The 19209-nt window shown below is 37.4% G+C and overlaps 1 protein-coding gene across 5 annotated transcripts in view; it reads right to left on the minus strand.

Moving 5' to 3' along the window:
• The window catches only part of BAZ1A (bromodomain adjacent to zinc finger domain 1A), a 129282-nt gene that overhangs the window by 12075 nt on the left and 97998 nt on the right, over positions 1-19209 (minus strand). For 3 of the 5 annotated variants that reach the window (XR_013396176.1, XM_028851493.2, XM_028851492.2), the window contains 8 exons: positions 18682-18795; positions 15816-15940; positions 11545-12141; positions 9963-10126; positions 9210-9364; positions 7156-7304; positions 419-666; positions 105-331 (listed from right to left, as the gene is read on the minus strand). Coding sequence is in view for 3 of the 5 variants with exons in the window: in XM_028851493.2 (XP_028707326.1) it covers positions 105-331; positions 419-666; positions 7156-7304; positions 9210-9364; positions 9963-10126; positions 11545-12141; positions 15816-15940; positions 18682-18795 (1779 nt within the window). In the remaining 2 variants the exon portion in view is untranslated. Of the gene's footprint in view, positions 1-104; positions 332-418; positions 667-4367; positions 4458-7155; positions 7305-9209; positions 9365-9962; positions 10127-11544; positions 12142-15815; positions 15941-18681; positions 18796-19209 lie in introns of all 5 variants that reach the window. The other 2 variants (XR_003731558.2, XM_028851491.2) reach the window with 1 other exon arrangement.

A 19209-nucleotide genomic window follows, 5' to 3' on the forward strand; every position in this document is an offset into this window, starting at 1 on the left:
TTTAAACTAAGTTACAGACCCTAACTATTCCATTTGTATTTGAATAGTGGAGAAATTGTCTAACTAAGACCTACTGACTCATTTTATTACATGTTAGGACTTACCTGACTTCTTCCTCTTCTTGAGAGTCATCTTCATCTTGTTCTACCTCATACTCTTCCTCCTCACTTTGACCTTCTTCTTCATCACCATCAACTTCATCATCCTCACCTCCCATACTGTCTTCCACATCTTCATCACTTTCCAAGGATGGTCTCTGTCTAGAGGAGAGTCTTCTAGGACGTTGCTTTGGTCGACATTCTGGACAAAACCAATCTCCTTCAGGCACAGTCTGAACAAATCACATAAATGATCATTAATCATCTATTGCTCAAAATCTCAATGTCTCATTTCTAATCTGATAAGAAGAAAAAAATACCTTGAGCTTTGGTCGAACACAGTAGGTATGATGACCCCTATCACAGCCATCACAAAGAACCATGTTTTCAGCATCGCCTTTCTTTCTACATATCTTGCAGCGCGCATTCAGTATAGATTTAGACCAAATCACACTACGATCCAAGGTGGATAGGTGAAGAAAAACTTGGGACAGACTAGCAGAAGAAAGGAGAGACTCTCTCCAACGGTCCAGAATTGTTTTGTAAGAACGCCCACTGTCACTGGCATCTTAAATGAAAAGGGAAAGTGATTACAATTTTTAGGCAAACCTAGTAATCTTCCTAGAAATAGTTGGTAAACACAGGTTAGATTTTACATTTCTTTTCTTCTGATACTTAACAAAAAGACCATGCTGATATTAAAAACAAAAATCTCATGGAAAATATTTGCTGAGCCACATCTCGTTTATGACATAAGGAATTACTTAAATTCATAAATCAAATGCTAAGGGATTTTAATAGCAAAAGAGAAAAATAATTCAGACAATTTGTTCTCAATCTAGTCTTTGTATCAAATCTTGATCTAATTTTAAAAACTGGTTACATATGATTCCAAGTCTAAGTTACTATTCACTTGAATGAAGTATGTTACTTCCTCATCTCATAAAAGATGGACTGTTCTCCAAATTAAATATCTTCTAAGAAAATAGTTTTAAAATTGTGGTAAGTAAAAACAATGTGAATACTACCAAAAAGGATTTTTCAGCACTAATATTTATATAGAAACATTTGAAACCTTCTGTCAGTCAACATCACCATTTATCTTCTGGGCTAAAAAATTTAATCATCTGATTAAATGCTATCAATCAATAGTCATTTTATACTGGTGTGTGATTTCCATTTCAATCTTCAATATTGTTACCACCTTACTGTTCCTAAAACATGCAAGGTATATAAGACTCCACACATAATCTTGTTCTATAATACCATTATTTCCTACTATTATCCTCAAATAAAACCTCTTGGGCAGTAGCATAACGGTTAAGAAAATGCAGGCTTTGGAGTCAGTCTGCTCTGGGGTGAGTACTGGCTCCCCCATATGAACTTGGGCAAGTTAACCCATCTGTCTCTCAGGTTCCTCAACTGTAATACATGGAGAGTATCTGCCTCTAAGAGTTGTTGGAAACATTAAATGAGATAATACGCATAAGGCATATGAAGTGTCTGTCAGAGTAAATGCTAATATTACTATCATTATTTGTGCACGGTATAGCTCCCCTATGTGCGGCACTTTAGAAAATATGAAACTAGTCTATTCTATGGTCCCTATACTTCAAGGAATGTTTAGTACAGCTGGAAAAGTGAAGAAATACACAATGAGTTAAAACCAAGAGACCTGTCAAGTACCAATGGACCTCGAGCTCCTGTTTGCCTGTTGGGCAGGGTGAGATTGACAGGACATGAAAACTAGGGCCCATCTAGGTGGTTAGTCCCTCTCTAAAAAGCTAGGACCGGGCCGGGCGCGGTGGCTCAAGCCTGTAATCCCAGCACTTTGGGAGGCCGAGACGGGCGGATCACAAGGTCAGGAGATCAAGACCATCCTGGCCAACATGGTGAAACCCCGTCTCTACTAAAAATACAAAAAAAAAACTAGCCGGGCGAGGTGGCGGGCGCCTGTAGTCCCAGCTACTCGGGAGGCTGAGTCAGGAGAATGGCGTGAACCCGGGAGGCGGAGCTTGCAGTGAGCTGAGATCCGGCCACTGCACTCCAGCCTGGGGGACAGAGCGAGACTCCGTCTCAAAAAAAAAAAAAAAAAAAAAAAAAAGCTAGGACCCCAGAAGGCTACCCCCTTCAAGTGTCAGGGTGGAAACAGGTGCTACATAAAAAAATGGAGAGCAAGAAAATTGATTCACCTGGACTTTGGTGTTGAGTAGAAAGGGAACATAATCTCCCTGAGGATCAAGCAAAGCCTTGAACAGGTTTAAAACTGAAAAAACATAGGCTAAGATTTTAAAGTAGTCTAGGGTTGCTAGTGACCTCAAGTGAATGGCTGAAACAAGTACAATTTTTTGCAAATTCTCTCTGAAGACATTTTCAGATCAAATCTGAGGAATGAGAGTTAATCAAAACCACAAGGCACATGTGGAAACAAGACACTAAGTGAAAGCCAGCAGAATCAAACTCATAAAGACTTCAGATACTAGAATTAGAAACAGAATATAAAATAACTGTTTAATATGTTTTAAGAAGTTTAAAATATGAATAACCAGGCAGTTTGAAAAAGAACCAGTTAGAACTTTTCAAAATGATTGAGACTAAAAACTGAGGCAAAAACACGATGGATGAGTCAAATGGCTCTTCAAAGCTGAGATGTTAATGAAGTTGGGAAAATACAAATATATTACTTAGAATGCAGCATCAATATTTTTCTGTCTTTATGTTGTTTTGTTTTAGGTGTGTCTTTTGTAGACAGTATATAAAACCAGCTAGATTTTATGTTAATACAGTCTTTTCTTCTATTTTCTTCACTTTCCTTGTCAACTATCCAAAACTGTATCTAACTTTTAATTGGAGCCAGATGTGGTAGCTCTCACCTGTAATTCCAGCACTTTGGGAGGCTGAGGCAGGTGGATCACATGAGGCCAGGAGTTTGAGACCAGCCTGGCCAACACGGTGAAACCCCATCTGTACTAAAAATACAAAAATTAGCCAGGTGTAGTTGCAGATGCCTGTAATCTCAGCTACTTTGGAGGCCGAGGCAGGAGAATGGCTTGAACCTGGAAGGCAGAGATTGCAGATTGTGCCACTGCACTCCAGCCTGGGTGACAAGAACCAGACTCGGTCTCAAAAAATATGTATATATAATAATTGGAGAGTACAGTCCACTTAAATGCATTTGATTTATTTCTCCCCTCTCATTGTGAGCGTTTTAGTTATCTTAGTTTTTAAAATGTAAGCCTTCATGAAAAGTTCTGGCCTGAGCAGGGCCTCCAAGGAATGAGGTAGCAAGAATAGCTAGTTCAAAGATCATGATCTTCCTGGGTAAATCAGAGAATATTCTCATTGGTAATGGCAAGGAATAAGGTTGCAGAGGTCAATGTGAAGGAATGGGAACAAAGACAAATTATAAGAACTTTTAGAATCTTGGAAATTAGTTTGAATGATTTTTTAATGAAAAGGTTGATGAAATGCTATGGGATTTGATTAACGAGATGGTTTAAGAAAATTAAACCAGCAGTAGCTCAAGGCCCAATTCTTATTCTAGTCCATAATGAATGTGCCTGTTTTGCTGTGTTTGCATAGTACTGATACAAGGATAGAAAACAGTATATACAATTGATTCCATTTTTCTGTTGTTTCCTTATCCTTGCTTTTCCCCCAGATTACACAACCATAAAGGGCAGAAAATGTCTTGTCTTTTATTTTTCATCTTTCATGAAGAGCTAGCACAGATAAATTCCTCAATAAATTATTAAAAGGAGCTTACTAATATAAAATATTGGCAGTCACGTGATCAAATATTATAGTAGGAGACTTCATACTGTTCAATGGCCACTATACAGTAATCCATGTGACCAGGACAGGCTTCTCTAGGGGACAAAACATAAAAACTCTTGTCCTATGTCTCTTCAAGCTAGTAAAAGAAAAAAAATGCTGTGAATAAATACTTTATGTGAAACAGGTAAACATAAGTTCCATAGCCGTTCATTCTTTTCACTGATAGCTAAGTATACAAAGATTCACCAGTGTCAGCTTTCTGTATGCCAATTTAGAAGAGTGATTAGCTGAGGTGTGAAACATAGAAAGGGAAACACTAGGAAGATATTATTTTAAGCTTATCCCCAAGTCCATTCCCTTCCAAAAAAAATCAAATCCAAGGTTTTCCTTCAAAAGCTAAATATGCAAATGAGTACTCAGCCACAGAGAAAGTAAAATCATAATTCTTTAAAAAGACAAAACAGAAATTTCTTTAAAAAGTTAAAAATTTACCATCTCTCACACTAGATTGATCTTCCTCTCTCTTTTTCTTGTCCTTTTTTTTTCTATCTCCCTTTTGATCCTTATTAATTTCTGTGTTACCTAATTTCAAATTGATATAGTTAGTTGAGGATTTTTTTTTATAGCTTAAGGGTTTAACCATAAGTATGACTTTAAAAATAACGGAATTATCAATCTTAAAAAACATCCTCATGTATCTTACCTAAAACATTTAAAACATTTTATCTTCCCCAAATGAAAAGTCTACTTTTATCAGTATGATTAATCTCTAGAATAAAAGGGACATATTAGAGAAGGTAGAACATAAGTAGAATTTTTATTTCTTACATGCTTCCTCAAGAAACTGAAATGATTTCTGAAGCTAAATTGGGAAAATGCTTGCTATGATTAATTTGCTATCCTGAAATATTATCAGGTGAATGGAGAATTTCAATATATATTCCATCTCAAATATTCATAAAGTAAAACCTGCTTTTCTCTCCCCAATTAATGATATTCTTGATTACTTTATTTCAGATAGCCTAACTCCATCTCCTGCTGTCCTGTGCAAAACCTTTCAAAGGCTTAAGTTATTCTAATAACTTTTTATGGAGCATCAACAGTAGACACCCATATTATAAATGACCAACATTTGACTTCAACCAATATTTAACTTTGACACTACCAAAGTAACCAACTTTTCTTACTTCACTTATTTCTTAAGATCTTGAATTATAATTTCCCATCTTTTGGGATGAAATTAATGTTTGAAAACCACTGTATACAAACCAGCATAAGGAACAGTCTCTCTCATATAACTACTAGACAAGTTGTAACAACTCTCAGTATTAACCTGTTTGTCTAAATATTTAATAAGTTGTGCAGATGAAAATACAGACATACTAAACAATTAATTTGATATTCCCCCCTTCGACTTATAAAAAACTTTAATGAAAATTTCAGAAGTGGGAAAATAAGCAGTATTGTGTCTTATCCTTTTACTGTTTTGGAATCGCAGTGTTAGTAGTAACAGTATCTTACATTTATAAAAGCTGAATGACTTACAAATAATTTTAAATTGAAATTTTAATTTAGGTAATTGTGTATTAATATGGGGTTGTAATAAATACAGAGTGATCCCTTGTACATAAAGGATCAGAAAGAAAATAAGAAATGCTGAAGACTGGGAAATAAAAGTGACATAGCAAATACCAACTCTGCTGTCTTTGGGAGCTGTGATTATACATATTTTATTTCTTACAATTGCTACTTTCAATGTGGCCAGTGGGTTATTAAGCTTATGGTAGGATTATCAGTTTACAAAAGTGTGAATAGACTTAATGAGATACTGGCCACAAACTCTTCAATTTAAAAAGTTTACAAATATATTCACATTTCAAAACTGCTCTGATTGCATTGTCTATGAATACTTTGTTCTAATACTCAATGAGATATCAAAAAATTATTATTTTTATATTTTTATTTTTTTGAGACAGTTTCTCTCTTGTTGCCCAGGCTGGAGTGCAATGGTGTAGTCTCAGCTCACTGCAACCTCTGCCTCCCAGGTTCAAGCGATTCTCCTGCCTCAGCGTCCCAAGTAGCTGGGATTACAGGCACGTACCACCACACCCACCTAATTTTGTATTTTTAGTAGAGACGGGGTTTCACCATGTTGGTTAGGCTGGTCTCAAACTCCTGACCTCAGGTGATCCACCTGCCTCGGCCTCCCAAAGTGCTGGGATTACAGGCGTGAGCCACCACTCTCAGCTAAAACAATTATTTAAGGATTTTAGTCAATTCAAGTAGTTCTTTCAATATGAGACCAAAAAGATACGGTTTAAGAAAGTTATTTCTTCCATGATCCCATTACAAGAATATAAATATCTCAACATGATGAGTTATAAATTAAACATCTCAAAAAGGCAACAGGGAATTAGAGACAGTTATTATATAAACATTGATTTAGAATTCTGAAACAGATATTTTCCCAAAAACATAATGATTAGGTTCCTAGATTAGTCCCTAAAAACCCACTAATTTCATAATTTGTGAAAAAGTGATACAGATAGTATTATTCCTCACTATACATTATAGAGCATTTCCTCACCCGTGTTCCGTTTAACACTTAGTATTTCTGATTTAGCATGTGGGTCAGTGACTCTTATCATCAAATTATGCCCCAAATGGTAAACTTTTAAGTCACTTACTTCGGGTTCTCTTTCAAATAACAGGAAAAAAAAAGTTACACATAATCTTTGATTATTTAAGGTCTGGCTAGTTATAGGTTTTGGTGATCTTTTTTTTCTTTTAAAGAGACAGGGTCGTACTCTGTCACCTAGGCTACAGTGCAGTGGTGTGGTCACAGCTCATTGTAACCTCAAATTCCTGGGTTCATGGGATCCTCCCACCCCAGCCTCTGGACTACAGGTGCACGCCATGATGCCCAGCTAATTTTTTAAAAAAATTTTGTAGAGATGGGGTTCTTGCTATATGATGCCCAGGCTGGTCTCAAACTCTTGGGCTCAAGCGATTCCGCCTCAGCCTCCCAAAGTGTTTAGATTACCGGCATGAGCCACTGTGCCTAGTTGGTAATCTTTCTTTTGGTGAAACTCTTCACAAAAGACTGTATTACTCTAAAAATAAATCTCACCTTAAAAGAACTCATTTAAAAATGAAAACATCTCGAGTTTTTAAGATTAGTTTATCAGTTTCATTATGTCAGACAATAAAATTCTATTAAAGGCCAACTCAAAATTACTTATAACAGAACTAATATTTTGAAATAAAAACAGATACTTACCAAGTGGAGCTTTCAGAAAACGCCGCTCAATGCCCTGCTCTATTTGAAAGAGTGCCATTGCCAGATAATGAACCACACTGCTCACTGACTGTGGTGTACTTGCATTCGTTGATACAGTACTTGGAGTTTCTGTTTTTATCCCCAAAAGTCTACAATTAAAACAATTCAGAGTTTATGGTACTTAAAAACACTATTAGGTAAAACTTGAGTCCATTCATTGGTTCAAATGCTTATTTATACCATTGTAAAAAAATCATTTCCTCAGTCTCAAGGAGTTGCAGTAAACAGTAGGGAAGGGAGATTCATTTAGAAGGACTAAGGGTAAATATTTGAAGGAGAGAGAGAAGAGGGAAGGCTTATAGGAAAGGTTTTAGAGAGGTGACATTGTGATGGGCCTTAAAGCCTAAGTATTTCAGGCAGCTTATCTCTATTTCTCGTTTTGCTTTTTTTTTTTTTTTTTTTTTGAGACAGAGTCTCACACTGTTGCCCAGGCTGGAGTGCAGTGGCATGATCTCAGCTCACTGCAAGCTCTGCCTCCCAGGTTCACACCATTCTCCTGCCTCAGTCTCCTGAGTAGCTGGGATTACAGGCACCTGCCACCATGCTCGGCTAATTTTTTGTATTTTTAGTAGAGACAGGGTTTCACTATGTTGGCCAGGCTGGTCTCGAATGCCTGACCTCATGATTCACCCGCCTTGGCCTCCCATAATGCTGGGATTACAGGTGTGAGCCACTGCACCTGGCCGAAAATGATCATTTTAAAGTGCAAACTCATTCACTCAAAGCCTTTGTACATGGTTTTTCTTCCCAGTGTCCTATTTTTCTCAACTTTAGGGCTCAGCTTTGCAGTCACTTCCTCTTGCACTTCCTTTACTGTCTCCCATGTTCCACTAACACAAGTAGCCCGCCCATTTACTTCATTTGCACTGGGTATAACCTTCTGTCAGAACACCGTTCTAGTAAATATAATGCTAGCCTCATGTTTCTCCATTGTTCCCTTCTAGATGACAAATTGCTTAAAGGCATATAATATCCAAAATAATCTTGAAAAAAATAAAAGTATCTACAGATATAAGGTATAGATTCTGATTAGTAATAATATTTAATACATATATTAGAGATGAGGTCTCATTGTTGCTCAGGCTGGAGTGCAGTGGCACAATCATTATTAGCTCACTGCAGCTTTGAAGTCCTGGGGTACAACAATGGAATAGATGGGACTACAAGTGCATGCTGATCAGGCGTGGTGGCTCAGGCCTATAATCCCAGCACTTCGGGAGGCTGAGGCAGGTGGATCATGAGGTCAGGAGATCAAGATCATCCTGGCCAATGTGGTGAAACCCTGTCTCTACTAAAAATACAAAAATTAGCTGGGCATGGTGGCACGTGTCTGTAATTCCAGCTACGTGGGGGGCTGAGGCAGGAGAATTGCTTGAACCAAGGAGTAGGAGGTTGCAGTGAGCCGAGATTATGCTACTTTACTCCAGCCTGGCAACAGAGCAAGACTCTGTCTCAAAAAACAACAACAACAACAAAAACCAAATGCATGCCACCATGCCCAGCTAATTAAAAAAAAAAAGAGACAGGGTCTCACTATGTTGCCCAGGCTGGTCTCCAACTCCTGGCCTCAAGTGATCCTCCTGCTTCAGCCTCCCGTGTAGCTGAGACTACAGGCCCCAGCCATCTTGCCTAGCTCAAATAATACTCAAGTCTACCAGAATTTACTAAGTTTTCCTATAGAAAAGAAGAATGATAGTATAATTACTTTCCGAAATTAATAAAACCTTAAGTTCAAAGATTAAAAAAAAAAAACTTTTGAGAATCATTATTTAAATGAATTGTCTTTTGGTTGCAATAGTACAGAGTGGAGTAACAGAGATCCTGAGGTTTAGAAAATGATCATTCCAGTGGTTACAAATATCAAGGTCCTCATGACAAGTTTTTAAAATAAGAAAAAGCAACATATTTACTTAAACAAACAAACAAACAAAGAAACAAAAACCCTTAAAATGGCAAGGAAAAGTAATGGTTACTTTAGAAAAACCCTTTTGTACCTGTCTTTTACTATGACCTTTGTTTGTTCATCAATTTCCATCTCTTCTACGTCTTCATTCACAGTTTTAATTATCCCATTTTCCTTGTTTTCCTCACTTAATAGCTCATACCGTCCACTTTCTAATGCTGATCTCCAGATATATCGATCTGTAACCTGTAACAAAATTCAAACTTACTAACCATGAAAAATGGAATATACTGTTTCTGAGAGGTATGAAGTTCAATATGCATATAAAATCAATTCATGGATATTTTAGAAATGATTATGAATCAAAAAGGTATCTAAAAATAAGGTTACTAAGTGGCCAAACTGGAATTCATATTCTTCATAGATGAAAACCATACTACCTTACTTTCTGTATAAATAAATCATGAACAGTTCTAAGATTGGTCACTTGATAGCAGCAAAAAAGTGATAGATGATGGCCAAGGCATGAACAGAATACATTATAAGCCATGAATTACAGATTTTTAAAAGGTAACAAAGAAACGAACCAATCAACCAGACTCAGCGGAGAAGGCAGGGGCTATCCAAGGAAGAAGAAAATATCCTTACACATTACAACATCTGATGAAAATATCAGAAAAAATATTTTGATGCAGGGGAATAAACAAGTTTTCATAAAAAGTTTATCATTCTCTGGTGTTTATTCAAAACACATATGCCTTGTCTATGCCATATAATTAACAAATATGACCAAAATTCTGGACCAAGTAGGTTAGACAAACTAAAAATGGGAACAAGTACAAACCTTAATTGCTCCTAATGTTCCTTGGTAGATTCTATCTTCAATATCTAAAAGAAAATCTCTCAGCCTTAGTTCAAGTTGCTTTTCTGCACACATTTGAGATGGATCATATGCATTGGAAGATCTTCCCCGACTGTATGTTGGTTTGCTATCAGGCTGAGGTTTGTCTGAAACAGTAAATACTTTTATTACGATTTTCTTATTAAAAACTACAATTACTCCATGTGGCTGTTATGATCTTGAAATAATGGATATAAAAGTGCTTTGTAAATCCTCAAGTGCCACAAATGAATGAATATCATTTATCTTATAAAGCCCTTGTACGGCTACTCAGGAGGCTGAGGTAGGATTGCTTGAGCCCAGGAGTTTGAGTCTGCAGTGAACTATGATATGCCACTGCAATCCAGCCTGGGCAACAGAGCGAGACTCTCTCTCTAAATAAATAACTAAAGCCCTTGTATCCAGAATATATAAAGAACTCTTACAGCACAATAAAAAGACAACCCAATTTTAAAATGGGCAAAGGATCTGAATAGCTATTTAAGGAAGATACACAAATGGCCAATGAGCACATGTAAAAGATGCTCAACACTGGCCAGGTGCAGTGGCTCACGCCTGTAATCCCAGCACTTTGGGAGACCAAGGCGGGTGGATCACCTGTGAGGTCAGGAGTTCGAGACCAGCCTGGCCAACATGGTGAAACCCCATCTCTACTAAAAATACAAAAAATTAGCTGGGCGTGGTGGCAGGCGTCTGTTATCCCAGCTACTTGAGAGGCTGAGACAGGAGAACACACTTGAACCCAGCAGGCAGAGATTGCAGTGAGCCCAACAGCCTGGGCAACAAAAACGAAATTCTGTCTCAAAACAAACAAACAAACAAAACACCCCAAGAATTGTGATCTACAGTTTTTAATCCTGAAAAAAACTGAAGTGGTCATGGTAACATGCCCCTAAATTTAAGCAATTGTTTTTTAAATTTTGATTTAATTTAAAATGTTTTTAGCTCTATTTTCTCCCCCACAGGAAACAAGTAAGCAATTCTTTACCTAGAGAATCTCATTTATTAATATAAAAACTCACATCTAAAAATGCCTTACTGCTTTTTCTTATTTGTCATCAGTGGACAAACCATCAAGCAGGAAATGCTGCTATCCGACCTGCCCTTGCAGCCAAGCTCCAAAGAAGTGACCATTAGTGGAACTTCTCCCTGGACTCTCAGCCAAAACCCTTAATGAGTAACCTCACTCACCATAATCTGTCCAAAACTGATGGCAGCCTTAGAGTCTATTCTTGGATTTCAGAGTCTACTGACCAAGGAATAAGGAGATCAGGGAGAATATGTATTTTGTTATACCATAGATGTGTTCCTCATAATTCAAATAGAACCCAGTGGAATTTAGATAATCTTGTTTCTATAAAGAAATACATTCCCAAACTCTAACTTGCAAACTAAAAGGATAGCCTAAATCAAAGATAAGGTGCTGTAAATGTATATCTAATAGCTTGAAAAAATGCTTAATCCTGAATGACCAGAGATTAGGGGGAGGAAAAAAAAGTAAAAACAATTTTCATTGAAAATTTACCTGAAAAATGAAATTTCTCTTCAGAAAAACGGGCTAGCTGTGCACATATTCTGCTTTTCTCTTGTAACAAAGTTTCTTTTAAGGCACTTTCTCTATGTCCTCTAGAATTAAGAGCTTCAATAAGCTGGTCTAGCTGTTCACAAGAACTGTAAAAGCACCACCGATTTGGCTTATGCACTGGTTTTGGCAGCTGCACAGAATGGTCACGTGGACCTTGCTCAATGTTGGAGGTAGATTCAGACATCAAAGGCTCTCCAGTTTTAGTGGATACCTGAGGATCTTGAGACTGTACATTATTCTGAAATGATGAAGGTCTAGGCAACAGCATGTCTTCAGTGAGACCAGAATAATCCTCTTCAATAAAGAGTCCAGGAATAGAAGGGAAAATCCAGTATCGTCTATACATGCGGTCACGACCCAGGGGAAAGATATTGGTACAGGCTATGGCACTCTGGATTTTTTCTAAGAGCTCTTTCTCTTTTCGTTGGTGTTCCTGTTTTAATGCTTCATCCTCTTCAGCAGTAAGAGGCTCTCTTGTCACACAGTTGATCTCTTCTTGCCTTGTAAATTCTTTAAATCCATTTTGTCCTCTTTTCCCTGTAGTTAAAATAAAATGTTTCATCATCATCATCATATTTCAAGTTTCCATTAGAAAAATATGAGATACAAAGTTATCCCAAGTTATTAGGTGTTATAGACTAAACTGTGTCCCCTCTCCACAACCCAAGTTCATATGTTGAAGCCCTAACCTCCAATGTGACTGTATTTGGAGATAGAACTTTTAAGGAGGTAATTAAGATCATAAAGGTGGGGCCCTAATCCAACATGATTGATGTTCTTAAAAGAACGAGAGACACGAGAGATCTTGTTCTCTGACATGCACAGAGAAAAAGCCATGTAAGGATATATCAAGAAGGCACTGTCTGCAAGCCAAGAAAAAGCCTCTTCAGACACTAACCCTGTTTGATCTTGGACTTCCAGACTCCAGAACTGTGAGAAAACAAATTTCTGAAATTTCTGTTGTTTAAGGCACCCCAGTGTGTGGTATTTCGTTATGGCAGCCCAAGCAGACTAATACTCTATGTTATTAAGAAATCAATATACTTAAATCTAAAGGGGCACAAAAAATCTGTAATTTCCATACTGGAGAGTGCAGTAGAGTATGTTAGTTATCCTCCAGTAGTCATCCCAGTCCTTCCTCTAAGGGAGGAATAACAGCAAACTACTTCTGGAGAAGACCAGCTTATAAATATTTGTCTTTGTGGATCTTTTGGTCTTCACAGCTATTCAATTCCACTGTTGTGGCCCCAAAGCAATCACAGGCAACATGTAGACAATCAGCATGGCTGTGGTTCAATATAACTATTTATGGACAGTGAAATCTGAATTTCATATAATTTTCACTTATCACAAAGTATCATTCTTCTTTTTTCCAGTCATTTAAATTGTAAAAATCCAGCCGGCGCAGTGGCTCACGCCTGTAAATCCCAGAACTTTGGGAGGCCAAGGTGGGCGGATCACCTGACGTCAGGAGTTCTTGACCAGCCTGGCCAACATGGTGAAATCTCATCTCTACTAAAAATACAGAAATTAGCTGGGCGTGGTAGCAAGCACTTGTAATCCCAGCTACTCAGGAGGCGGAGGCATGAGAATCGCTTGAACCCAGGAGGTGGAGGTTGCAGTGAGCCAAGATCATGCCACTATACTCCAGCCTGGGGGATAGAGTGAGACTCTGTCTCCAAAAAAGGGGGAAAAGCCTTTTTAGCTTATGAGTTATACAAAAACAGGGCAGGGCAGGGCCGGGTCGGGCACAGTGGCTCACATCTGTAATCCCAACACTTTGGGAGGCCGAGGTGGCTGGATCACTTGAGGGCAGGAGTTTGAAACCAGCCTGGCCAACATGACAAAACACATCACTACTAAAAATACAAAAATCAACCAGGTGTGGTGACATGCACCTATAATCCCAGCTACTCGGGAGGCTGAGGCAGAAGAATCGCTTGAACCCAGAAGGTGGAGGTTGCAGTGAGCCGAGATGGCACCACTGCACCCCAGCCTGGGTGACAGAGCGAGACTCCACCTCAAAAAACAACAACAAAAATGAGGCCGGCCAGATTTGGCATACAAACTGTTATTTACTAACCACTGGTTGAAGGTAACAGAACCACTAGTTTTCAGCTGGGCACTTAGCAACCCAAAAGAAGGACATTTCCCAGAGTAGGCACAACCAAACAAAAAACTTTTGTTCAAAGAGATGGGATCAGAAGCATTGTGTGTACCCTCTGGACTGTGCTTCCCTTTCCTCCTTCCCACTTCCAACTAGCTAGAATGCAGACATGGTGATAAATCATTTTGGAACATGAGAATGGCAGCAAAACCCTAAGGATGGCAGTACCAACAAGACAGAAAGAGCTTGGACCCCTGATAATCTGCCTTGACTATGAAAATATGTTGGAATTAAATTTCTCTGTTGTTTCAGTTGCTGTCAAATTGCTTTGATAGTTGGGAAGTATTTTTTCATTCTATTTCTTTTGCTTGAAAGAGTTTGTGTAAGACTGGAATTATCTGCTTTTTTAAAAATTTGGCAGAATTCACCTATAAAGTTGTCTAGGACTGATGTTTTCTCTGCAGAAAGATTTTAGTACTGATTCAAGTTCTTTAATGTTTAAGACCATCTACATTAACAAATTTCTTCATAAATCCATTTTGATAATTTGTATTTTTCTAGGATTTTATTTTTGCATATATTTTCAAATGCATCAAAAAATTGTGTATTATCTCCTCATCTTTAAGTTTCTACTCTATCCATAGTTAATGTTGCTCCCTTTCAGTCCTAACTTTATGATCGCCATCTATATAAAAATCAGTTTCAACAAAGGTTTGTCTCATTTGTCTTTCTCAGAAGAACACGCTTTTAGATTTGTTACTGTTCTTTACTACATTTTTATTTTTTTAAGAAAGGGTCTTCCTCTGTTGCCCAGGTTGGAGTGCAGTGGCACAATCAGGGCTCACTGCAGCCTTGATCTCCCAGGCTCAAGCGACCCTCCCACCTTAGCCTACTGAGTAGCTGGGACTACAGGTGCATGCCACCATGCCCAGCTTGCTTTTTGGGTACTTTTTGTAGTGATGGGGTTTCACCATGTTGCCAAGGCCGATTTTGAACTCCTGGGCTTAAGCAATCCACCTATCTTGGCCTCCCAGAGTGCTGGGATTACAGGTGTGAGCCACTGCACCTGGCCCTACTATATTTTTATTTTCTATTAATTTCTACTCTGATGTATTATTTCCTTCAGACTTAGGGGGATTATTCTTTTTCTCCCACCATCTTCTTAAATAAATGTCTAGCTGAGTTTGTGTTTCTTCTTTTCTAATATGTATTAAAGGTATACATTTTCCCCTAAGTAGAGGGACTGTATTCAACAAGTGTTAATATTCAGTAATCTTTAGTTTGATTCATTTTAAATATTTTTTAGTTTCCATTATAGTTTATCTTTTGACCCAATATTTAGAAGTCTGTTTTAAAACTCTAATCATATTAGGTTTGCTTTAGATTTTGAAATCAATTGCATTGTAATCAGACAATACAGCTTCCATGATAAAGGAAATTTTCCATCTACTTAGAGTAACCATTTAGAAAAAAATACAGAAAAAAGATCCCATCCAAATTACAGGCACAGAATTAACTTAAGGATTTCTTTTGATAGTCATTAAATAAGGTTGGTTAAGGATCCTCAAAAGAAATTTGTATTAACAGCTTTTAAAAGATGTATTCGCTTTGATCTAGCAATTTATGAAATAATTTTAAGGTAGGAGAGAGTTCCACTTTCATCAATATGATACAAATTATGAGCATTATTGATCTTTATATCTCTAGTATATAGGAGGCATCCAATGCATGCTGAATGAGTACATTATAGAATGCAAATTTCTATTTGGCCCAAATAAAGTAGTAAATAAATTCAATGCAACTTGCTGACTAACCAAAAGTTAAAGTTATCAGAAACTGTCCTATTAAAGACATAGGAATATTATCTCTTTTTTCTTAAGTATAGATGATGTGTAAATAATGACCCAATCATAAATGTACTAATAGGACTTCATAACACATTTTACAACTCATCACAGCTAAGAGGTGGGCATTTAAAAAAAAAAACACAGCCTGGAATCACGAACGAAAGCAATCAATATATTTCAGAGGAGCTGAATTAATAAAGTGCTTTATCAGTTAAAAACAAACAAACAAGAATGCTCTTAAGGAATTTCAGTATTACCCCTTCTGCCTCTTTTATGTGATCCTGGGTCATCTTCATCTTCTGTGACCATATCTTGATCTAATTCCTTTTGCTCTGTGTCTTTGCTCTCAGTGCTAGTATCAAAATCTTCCCTTTCTTCCTCCCTTAAGGATAAAAACAAGGATGACATTTACTAATGAATATATAATTCCATTTATGAAATATTTATTGCTTGCTTACGAAGTCCCGGGCATAGGCTTAGGAGGTAGTGAACAACATGACACAGTTTATGGTCTTGCAGAGAAAACAGATAATTACACAAATCATTTAAAAAATATGTAATAAGTACTAAAACAAGAGCAGTTCAAGGTATTATGAAAACATTTCAAGGAGAATGAAACTGACTCTTAGGGATCAAAAAGGCTGGCTTGAAGAAGTGACATTTTACAATTTGAGACCAGGGAGATGGGGAGGAGTGTGTGCTACAGAGGAATAACATACACAATGGAACAGAACTCAAGAGAAACAGGAGGAGCTTATAATTTTGAGAAAAGTGTAACGGAGAAAGCAGTAATCCAAGAGGCAGATGAGAGAAAAAGGCAGGGTGAGATTAGGCTAGGCCTTGTAAGGCCTTATCCAAAAAACAATAGGAAAAAAACCAGAAGAATTTAGAAAGGGAAATGGTATTAGAAAGTACTGTAGCCACTGTGTGAAAAATTACCTGGGAAAGAAAGTAGATGAGGGGCCAGTAATAATAGTAACAGATCAGTAGTGGTCTAGGTGGCTGGCTAGGCGGTGATGGTGGCTTAGAGTAGGAAGGAGAGAAGATGACAAATAGTGGAAGAGAGAAATTCAGAAATAGTAAAAGGCAGAATGAACACAACACAGCTGTTTAATTCATTACGTTATCCAAATTAAAACTAAAATTATATGAACCTTGAAATAAATTACACCATTATGTTCTAAATCCAAAGTTGGGTTTTGCAAGCTCTAATGTAAGGAGAGCCAGGGATAATGTAAATGAGTGGGGCTGAATGAATATTTAAAAAATATGAAGATGTGAAAGCCATACAATGTTACTTTTCTTATATACTGAGCTTATATACCATAACAATCACCATTTTAAAGTGTATAATTTAGTGGTCTTTAGTGTATTCACAAGGTTACACAATCATTACCACTGTCAATTCCAGAATACTTTCATCATACCAAAAGGAAACGCCATATCCATTAGTAGTCATTTCCCATTTCCTCTTTCTTGCTGCCCCTGGCAACCATACATCTACTCTCTACTGATTTGCTTATTCTGGACATTTCGTGTAAATGGAGTCATATAACATATGGTCTTTTGTCACTAGCTGCTTTGAGATAGAATCTCACTCTGCTGCCCAGGCTGGAGCACAATCTCGGCTCACTGCAACCTCCGCCTCCAGGGCTCAAGCAATTCTCCTGCCTGTACAGGTGTGTGCCACCATGCCTGGCTAATTTTTTGTATTTTTAGTAGAGACAGGGTTTCACCATGTTGGCCAGGTTGGTCTCAAACTCCTGACATCAGGTGATCCGCCCGCCTCAGCCTTCCAAAGTGCTGGGATTACAGGCGTGAGCCAGTGCGCCCGGCTGTAACTAGATTCTTTAGCATACATTTTCAAAGTTCATCCACATTATAGCCTGCATTAGAACTCCATTCCTTTTTATTGTTGAATAATATTCTCCTGTATGGACACACGAAGAGATATACCATTTGTTTATGCATTCATCAACTGGTGGACATTTGGGTTGTTATCACTCTGGCTATTAAGAATAATGCTGCTATGAACACTTATGTATACATTTTTGGGTGAAGGTATGCTTTTAATTCTCTCAGGAATATATCTAGGAGTGCAATTGCTGGGTCATACAGTAACAAATGGTTTAATTGTTTGAAGAACTGTCAAACTGTTTTCCAAAGTAACTGGATCATTTACATTCCCACAAGCAATGTATGAGAGTCTTGATTTCTCAACTCCTCATCAAAACTTGTTATTGTTTGTCAATTTGATTATAGCCAGCCTACTGGGTGTGAAGTATTATCTTACTGTGGTTTTGATGTACATTTCCCTGATGATTAATGATGTTGAGCATCTTCTCACGTACTTATTGCATATCTTCTCTGGAGAAATGTCTATTCAAATCCATTGCTCACTTTTTAAATGGGTTGTTTTAAAAAATTGTTTTTCTTTTTATTATTTCTTCTTTATTTTTTGACATTTAAAAAATTAACTCCCTATTCTGAATCTTTCAATTTTTTATTGATGAGTTGTAAGAATTCTTTTATATTCTGGATACAAATCCCTTATCAGATATACGATTTGCAAATATTTTCTTCTATTGCGAGTTTGTGACCTAAGATCTTAAGGCTTATTAGTGGGTATTTTTACACACAAGTATTAAAAAGTCAAAGTCAATATACTAATTTTGGAATACTGAGTTTCTTCAGAACTTTCCTTTGTAGATTTCATTAAAAAAGAAAAAAGATGATTTCTGTCAAATTCCTACTTGTTTTCATAGACAGTCCTATCTCAAATATTCTAAAATGCAATAAAATACTTTGGTATCTCTAAATTATTTAAGGTGCAGTCATCCTCTCCCTATATCATCTACCAAAAAACATCCAATCTCAACCCTGTTCTTCTATATGGCGCAGAATAACTATGAAATACAGTATACACCTGTGATACTGGTGGAAGGGAGAGAGAAATATATTATTGGTTAAAAATAGCCTATTGAGTGTTTTTCTGGGAAGTTATCATGTACCTATAATAAAAGACAACTTTTCTAAAAATCTGAGAGCATTTTTAGAGTTTAACGTGTCTGGTTTTTATTCTTTATGTATGGTAAAGCAGATGAAGTGTGATTCACACCATACCCAATAGATGTATCTGCCGTTGAATTTCTTTGCTCATCTTCTTTCAGTTTTTCTTGTTTCTCTTTCAGTTTTTGTTCTTGCTCCTTAAGTTTTTCTTCCTTCCTTTTACGAATTCTAAAAGTTAAAATGAAATATGGTAGGCTATCTGTTGCACATATACTTTTCACTTTTAGCATCTTGTCTTTAATCAAATCATGGAAAGTACTCCAAACATTATTATAAAACTATAATGTAGTAATCATTCATAAGCTTTTTTTTTTCTTTTTTTGAGATGGAGTCTCGCTCTGTCGCCCAGGCTGGAGTGCAGTGGCCAGATCTCAGCTCACTGCAAACTCCGCCTCCCGGGTTTACGCCATTCTCCTGCCTCAGCCTCCCGAGTAGCTGGGACTACAGGCGCCCGCCACCTCACCCGGCTAGTTTTTTGTATTTTTTTAGTAGAGACGGGGGTTTCACTGTGTTAGCCAGGATGGTCTCGATCTCCTGACCTCGTGATCCGCCCATCTCGGCCTCCCAAAGTGCTGGGATTAC

The sequence above is a fragment of the Macaca mulatta genome, chromosome 7, assembly GCF_049350105.2.
Source record: "Macaca mulatta isolate MMU2019108-1 chromosome 7, T2T-MMU8v2.0, whole genome shotgun sequence".
NCBI lineage: Eukaryota > Metazoa > Chordata > Mammalia > Primates > Cercopithecidae > Macaca > Macaca mulatta.